The following is an 8433-nucleotide window of genomic DNA, read 5'->3' on the forward strand; positions in this document are numbered from 1 at the left end:
ACGCGAATAAACAAAAGCATTACTTTATCCGGTCTAAAGGGAGTATGGAGGTGAAGCGTTGACCACAATGTGAACTGATATAGGCAAGGAAATACAGATGACTACTACCTTTTTTCCATGCAGTAGCAATACCTCAGCATTTCTTCAAAATTACGATAAATTACAATACTTACAGCCCGATTTGGATTCAGTTTTTTGCCATATACATTATGCAATTAATACTTGATAAGAGCGACAATGTACGTGGTGGTTAATTGAAAATAACTTATAACTTATATAGGAAAGTCTCCACGCCATTTGATCACCGCGCCTGCGCCCCAAGTAATGCAACTAAACTGAATATGACAATTCCGAGAAGCGTCTCGGGTGTCCTCACAGAAGCTCTGTTTATATCATAATTTGTGGAAGAAGTAACGGAATCGTCAGATTTTTGGGTCGTAAAAACCCGACTGACGCATCTGTAGCCATCTATCAGCTCGAATCCGGTCTCACAGGAACATATAAAACTTCCAAAAGTGTTTTCGCATTTGTGATCGCATTCAAAGCCGTCATAATCACATTCGTCGATGTCGATGCACAGACTGACGCCCCCCCTCTGATCAAGCAGGTATCCACTGGGACAGGCGCAAGTCAGCTCATAGTTTACATCGCATTCGGCTGGACATTTTTCCGAGCCACAGTATATTTCACATTTGTGCGGGTCTTGGCTGGTCTGTCTGTATCCGCTGAAGCAGGAGCAATTGTAACCACCGGGCTTATTGACGCAGACGTGCTCACAAGGAAAAGTCATGCATTCATCGATGTCTCTGCACTCTCCGTTTATATATTGAAAGCCGTCCCGGCACTCGCACCGCGGGATTCCGTCGGTCCCGTGGCACTGGTGGTCGCAGCCGCCGTTATCTACCTCGCAGCTCCAGGGGCTGGGGAGCCATGCGTCGCCCTCAGGTGCGCAGAGGTGTTTGATACGCGAGGAGCTGCGGGTAGCCACGCTTCCCGGGGGGAGCGAGAAGAGGCCCTCTCCCTTAAATCCGGTAGGAGTGCTGTAGGAGACTGACTCCCCAGGTTTGGCTGTCAGAGGGCCGCACATGCTCTTGTAGTTGTTCTCACACAAGAACCCTGAGAGAACATGACGGCACGGCCTCTCTGTCCACTTCAGATCGCTAGAAACAGAGACACACGTCTGAGAACAGACGGTTTCCTTGCTTTTCCAGTTCGTGAATTCTGTGCTGTTGTCCCCTGTTGTCCACTGGTATCCCCTCAACAATCCAGATGCAGGTTCGCTACACCGCCCAGCAGGAAGCTGCAGCCCGATCCAGAAGTCTCCGCTAAGATTAAACAATAGATTGTGGATGGCAGCGCTGGACTCTGTTGTCCGAACAGTCATTAAACGTCCTCCTTTCTCTTCACATGCGTGTGTGGATGTTTGAAAATCCATTAGATCTTGAATAGCGGTGTAGCAGTCGTTCAGAACACATGTGTAACTCTGCGGGTCCTTTGCTGTTGCTCGCAGAAGAGAAACAACAACAGCGATAACTCCAATAAAAACATTCATTTTTTCTTTCTGTAAAGGTGGTGGTAAGAAAAGACTGGTTTCTTTTATTGTAAGTTTAGAGAAGTTTGAGAAGTGGAAACTTGAATGAATAAGCGACTTTGGCGTGGCTGAAAGATATATCCACTCCCATGCCGATGATAAGAAAAAGGAAGGAAATGACCCATGAGTCTCTTGTATCCTGTTGCGGACATATCTGAAACGAGGGTGCTGAGAGACACGGCCAGAGAACAGGAGATGCAGCCCCTTATCGTTCTTACTATCTTGAGAGCATTTTGAATGGAAAACAACACTTCACACAACACTTCACAATCCTAGGGAGAAGGGATCAGAACATGAGTGCGCCTAATTCTACAGTGGTTCCACTGTAGTTGATAGGTTCAGTATACTCAAAGAATGTAGACTGTTTGCACGCAATTACACAACAGTGTGGAGCACTGTTACCATCTTGGCCTTGAATTTATTTTGGCGTGAATAAAAATTTTGTGTAGTGCTGTAAGATATTGTGTTGTGGTGAGGTGATTGTTCTTGTTTGTCTCATTAATTCTGCCTTAGTTCTGAAACGTGTGCCAGCACTGACCGCTCACCCAGGTCTCCATTGAAGAAGAATAAGTTTGGCTGGCCATGTACAGCAAGTGCACACATTGATATTGACTCAACGGGTAAAACATCTCCAGGCTATGGTCGTGTGTCCCTACGTAGCAGAGCCACATTGGACAGGAATAGCTCAAAGTCAAACGGAACTCATCTCCCTGTCCTGCAATGCTGTGGTGCTGACATGTGTGTCCACTCAGGACCCCATGTTAGTCAAGAATTTGAGGTGGATACGAGATATAATGCTGTGTTTGTCCTGGAACTTGTAATTCTATATTGATGTGCACGTGGTCCTCTGTACAAGGACATAACACACTGGTCCCTTCTGACAATCCTTCCTGTTACAGCTAGGCATGCTCAAAATGCTGCACTCATGGTAATGCCACCTGGTCTCATTATTACCAAGAAATGCATTGAAATGATTTTTGAAGGTTTGGGACTGGATTTGATTAAATCAAAGAGCGGCTGATGAATCTCTGGTTTCAGCTTCAGCGAAAGTGACCTTTGGGCCCCCCCCACCCCCACCCCCACCCCCAGGCCGCGTGATGGAGATTGGATGACACGGACCACCAGTGACTGTAAACTTCAGCACATTCACTCACATGAGTCTCAGTTTACACACAAACCCGTGGGTGGGGAGCAAGGTCAAGACACCCACAGACAAACTGCTGAATAAATTTCAGCCACCCCCACCCCCCCGACACACACACACACACACATACACACATATATACACACATGCTACTCCAAAACATGAATGCTTGGCAACACGCAACAGGCACAGTCTACATCCCAACATATATCCACATTTACATGTGCATCTAGTTGCTTAGCAGACACTTATCCAGAGCGACTAACATAGATTACAAGTCTTACATGTTAGCCATTTACACAGCTGAATATTTATTGAGGTATTTGTGGGTTAAGTACCCTGTGCAAGGAAACAACTGGCATACCCCAGTGGGGAATCAGGGGTACCAGCCCTGCTCCTTACCACTGCACCACACTACTGTCCCTCTACTTCATCTGACTGAAGTATCAGAAACCATACATGAGCTGTGGCCTACATTTGTTTAGGCTTGTAAGGCTTGTGATGAAAGATCAACAGCAGAATCTGAGTCCTAGACTGGACCACAGAAAAGCAGCAATGTTACGTTTAGGCCCAATCAGGTTTGGGATGAGAACCCACTTTTGAGAGGGTGGAGTGCGGGGCAATTATCCTCCCTCCTCTTGGATCTCGTTCACATAGACATGGTCCCTCTTTCTGCTCACAATGTGGTTATGTTCCAGTTTCAAATGGAGGCAACGCCTGCAGTTGTTAGTGCTCTGGTGTCAGTTAAGGACAGTGATTATCAGTGCTTTTTGTAACATAACGCATGTGGTTTTCACAGGGTGTTTTTGTTTGTTTTTGTTTTTGGCCCACCATCATCATCCCCGCTCTAGAGAATTTCTTCATTTTTGGTTTTACATGAGATTACAGATCTTACCTGATAAAGTGACTCCCCTTCCTTCCTTCCTTCCTTCCAAAGAAACGTGATGTTTGATAAGTGTAAATTAGAACATAAAGACAAACAGAGGGACCTGACAGGTGAAACAGAAGGAAAAAGGAATTGCACTTTTCCACGGCTGGCCACCTTGTTTTAATTAGACTGATAGCTGTGTAAGTGATATGATAGAACGAGCTTAGGGGCTAAACGACGATCTTAAAAAAAACAAAAAATGTCAGCATTGCCCATCACATAGCTGTGTTCCGTCTGTGGAAGCCACAGTCAGAGCTCCGAGGGGCTCGCGGGAGGAGGGGTGAGGGGTGCTTCAGGTCTGGCTGCCATAGCTCATGAAACGGCCAGTTCCCTTGTGGATCTGGACTTGGAGAGAGTGCAGCATGATTGAGATTCTGAGAAGGCCTTGCTGCTCATCACAAGCCTCTAATCCAAACCTCTAACGAGTCCCCTGACTCATTGACCCCCCCCCAACTATCACCCCCATTCACTGCTGCACTCATCCGTTTTAGCCCCCGTTCCTTCAGCACCTGTGTTTGCCCCCCCCCCCCCTTCCGCTTGTGAGGACAAAGCTGAGAGTGGGAGGAGTTTTTTTGAAAGCAGGGAAATGAAATGAAAGAAAGTGAGGCTGGATTAAGCAAAAACAGAAACTGAAACTGAACTGAGAAAATGTCTTAAACACCTTCATTCTCAGCAAGAGCGTTATTTTGTGGGGATGTATTAACTTAGAGTATGTAGTAAAATGCCAGACTTTGTCAGATCATGTGTAGAGTAATGTGTTCAGGAATTGCAAACAGGGGTGGTTGAAGGTACAGATATGTAACTTATGAAGAAATACTTTGGGCCATTAATCTTTTTAGTCTTAGGAAGAATGGAAACTGCATGAGTGGATTTTATTGAGGCTCGTATATTTGAAAAGGTTGATGGCGTGGACTACAGATGCTAATTCAACAGGAGTTCTGTCCACAGAACAATAGGTGGAAATCAACTGAATTTCTTATAATAAAGTAAATTTTGGGGCTAACACCATGAAGTATTTGCTTACACAGGGAGTTATTAATGCATGAAGCCACTTACCAATATTTGTGGTGGGTACAGAGACCCCTTACAGTGTTTGAAGCATTGTTATTAGTCCAGTTCTGAGATTTGGTGTAATACAGATTAGTTTCCAATATACACAATTCATTCATTACATTATTATCATTTAGCAGATACTCTGTTGGCCATACATACAGCTGGATATTTACTGAAACAACTGTGGGTTAAGTACCTTGCCCAAGGATACAGCAGCAGTCCCCCAGCGGGGAATCAAACCAGCAACCTTTAGGTTACAAGCCCTGCTGTTTACTACCATGCTACACTACCACCCATTCAGGTACAAAACACATAGATTCATTATTAATATAATTGTAGTTTTACTACACTGTAGTAAAATCAAATACTTCTACTGAATACAGAAATTCTTGTGCAGCTGAGAGGCATTTCTGCAATCATAGCTTTCAGTCGCATCCAGAATTTAAAATGAGTTTCCGAACTGATCGTCCTTCCCGCACGTACGGCGTTGAGTGGCTCATGTTAGATTTCAGGAGGTGGGAAACATTGCCACCTCCTGGTAAGACACGTGCAATACACAATCGCTACAAATACTGCGGTTTGAATGAAGTTTTAAAATCAATACATGCATTTCAGCAACATTTGCTCTCAGCAGTTCTTGCCAAGCGTATCTCACGTCCCTGTTATAGACTAAACAGGAAGAATGCAGATATTTGCATGCTATACGCCGTCCAGGCGTCCGGAATTATTATTGACATTATTTTGAGAGCATTTCCTTTTTCGTTAGCAAATGCTTATCAATTAGCACCAAACAAGCGAGACTGATGTTGTCTTAAATTTGTGTGCAATGAATTTATGTGATTATTATTATCTATTGTTTATTCCAATACACAAGCAGGCAGCATAAATTTTTTATAAAAGTATAATTGCCGATAAAGACTTTAATCAGAATAGGGTACATAAATGAATCCATTTAGGAACATCTATGGCGTTCATGAATAAATTCCTCCAATATAAACAGCATAGTCTACATAAACACATGTCTGAAAAGTTGCATATCCAATTGCAGTGGCAGCGATAGCCAACCACAATCATTGTCGTGCCCTTTCATCCATTTCAGCCTCGCAATAGCAATCATTTATAAACGCAGTTTTCGGGCTCAGACGCGTACAAAATAGTAGTGACCGGGCTTCGAACTGGTCCACTTCTGCGAGTCTAGTAACTTTGAATTGGCTTCGCGTGTTCTGAACAGTTTTGGCCCAAACCGCTCGCCATAAGAGACAACAACAATGTGGGCGGAGTTTGGCAGCTTCAGTCAAATGTCTCATCTTAACAGAAGCCATCCCTGGATCCTCTGAGAAATCCAATGATGAAATAAACCGTTTACACTTTAAGGTAGGGTGCATAGTTTATGTTGCAAGGGCACATTTTTATTGGTTTATAATGTCTGCTAGTTGCCAGAGAGTCAAAACCGCTGTCTAGCTGCATTTTGTACTCGTATGCTGCAGCAACACCCCATCCGTGGCGGTAATACCAAAGCAAGGGGGAAACCAAGATGGCCGACGCGGCAGCTCGAGAGCAGGAAAGCGAAAGCGTTTCAGACAGCCGGGTGGGCGAAACGGGAGGCCTGATAAAGTTTGCGTTAACCGGCACAATCCTGTGATGGTTTTCGGAGACCACGGTCGCTTATTTTAAAGCTCGCCATCTTTAACCCAACGTTTGTCGAAGCAATAAGACGCCCCAAAACAGGAGTATGCAGTAAAATACCAGACTATGTTAGATGCACTGTGTCGAGCACTGTGCCCAGCTCTGGGTACCAGATTTTACACATTTGGAAACTCGCGGCAAACAGGGGTGGTGGAAGGTGTAGGCATGTAACTTATGAAGAAAGACGTCAGGCCATTAATCTTTTTCGTCTCAGAAAGAATTGAGACTGCATAGGTGGATTTTATTGAAGCTTGTATATTTGAAATGGTTGATGGCGTGGACTACAGATGCTAATTCAACAGGAGTTCTGTCAACAGAACAATAGGTAGAAATCAATTGAATTTCTTATAATAAAGTAAAGTTGGGGCTAACACCGTGAAGTATTTGCTTACAGAGAGTTATTAATGCATGAAGCCACTTACCAAGATTTGTGGTGGGTACATAGACCTCTTACAGTGTTCGAGATCAGGCTTGGCATTGACTCAGCTACATTCTGGGCTATAACTAAAATGACAAGGTATGTCTGATCTTGTTACTACATTTTTATGTTTGAAGAGGCGTTGTTATTGCTCCAGTTCTGAGATTTGGTGTAATAGATTTGTTTCCAATATTCACAATTCATTCATTACATTATTGTCAGGGATAACAGATACTCTTGTTATCCATACATACAGCTGGACACGTACTAAGTAGCAGTGACCGGCCTTGGAATTGATCCACTTCTGCGAGTCTAGTAACTTTGAATTGGCTTCGCGTGTTCTGAACAGTTTTGGCCCAACCCGCTCGCCATAAGAGACAACAACAATGTGGGCGGAGTCTGGTAGTTTCAGTCGAATGTCTCATCTTAACAGAAGCCATCCCTGGATCCTCTGAGACATCCCACAATGGAATAAACCGTTTACACTTTAAGGTAGGGTGCATAGTTTATGTTGCAAGGGCACATTTTTATTGGTTTATAATGTCTGCTAGTTGCCAGAGAGTCAAAACCGCTGTCTAGCTGCATTTTGTACTCGTATGCTGCAGCAACACCCCATCCGTGGCGGTAATACCAAAGCAAGGGGGAAACCAAGATGGCCGACGCGGCAGCGCGAGAGCAGGAAAGCGAAAGCGTTTCAGACAGCCGGGTGGGCGAAACGGGAGGCCTGATAAAGTTTGCGTTAACCGGCACAATCCTGTGATGGTTTTCGGAGACCACGGTCGCTTATTTTAAAGCTCGCCATCTTTAACCCAACGTTTGTCGAAGCAATAAGACGCCCCAAAACAGGAGTATGCAGTAAAATACCAGACTATGTTAGATGCACTGTGTCGAGCACTGTGCCCAGCTCTGGGTACCAGATTTTACACATTTGGAAACTCGCGGCAAACAGGGGTGGTGGAAGGTGTAGGCATGTAACTTATGAAGAAAGACGTCAGGCCATTAATCTTTTTCGTCTCAGAAAGAATTGAGACTGCATAGGTGGATTTTATTGAAGCTTGTATATTTGAAATGGTTGATGGCGTGGACTACAGATGCTAATTCAACAGGAGTTCTGTCAACAGAACAATAGGTAGAAATCAATTGAATTTCTTATAATAAAGTAAAGTTGGGGCTAACACCGTGAAGTATTTGCTTACAGAGAGTTATTAATGCATGAAGCCACTTACCAAGATTTGTGGTGGGTACATAGACCTCTTACAGTGTTCGAGATCAGGCTTGGCATTGACTCAGCTACATTCTGGGCTATAACTAAAATGACAAGGTATGTCTGATCTTGTTACTACATTTTTATGTTTGAAGAGGCGTTGTTATTGCTCCAGTTCTGAGATTTGGTGTAATAGATTTGTTTCCAATATTCACAATTCATTCATTACATTATTGTCAGGGATAACAGATACTCTTGTTATCCATACATACAGCTGGACACGTACTAAGTAGCAGTGACCGGCCTTGGAATTGATCCACTTCTGCGAGTCTAGTAACTTTGAATTGGCTTCGCGTGTTCTGAACAGTTTTGGCCCAACCCGCTCGCCATAAGAGACAACAACAATGTG

At 44.1% G+C, this 8433-nt stretch overlaps 1 protein-coding gene across 1 annotated transcript; it reads right to left on the reverse strand.

The window, feature by feature from the left end:
• Positions 1 to 297: 297 nt before the first annotated feature.
• Positions 298 to 1614, reverse strand: LOC118793722 (thrombomodulin-like). The gene has a single exon (XM_036551976.1). It carries the CDS (start codon positions 1550 to 1552, stop codon positions 302 to 304), a length of 1251 nt encoding a protein of 416 aa, XP_036407869.1. The 5' UTR covers positions 1553 to 1614; the 3' UTR covers positions 298 to 301.
• Between the last annotated feature and the right edge of the window lie 6819 nt (positions 1615 to 8433).

This window comes from Megalops cyprinoides, chromosome 18 (assembly GCF_013368585.1).
Source record: "Megalops cyprinoides isolate fMegCyp1 chromosome 18, fMegCyp1.pri, whole genome shotgun sequence".
NCBI lineage: Eukaryota > Metazoa > Chordata > Actinopteri > Elopiformes > Megalopidae > Megalops > Megalops cyprinoides.

Excerpts from the sequence above, each read along its gene's own strand:
- LOC118793722 (XM_036551976.1), bottom strand. The coding sequence starts at position 1,552 with ATGAATGTTTTTATTGGAGTTATCGCTGTTGTTGTTTCTCTTCTGCGA.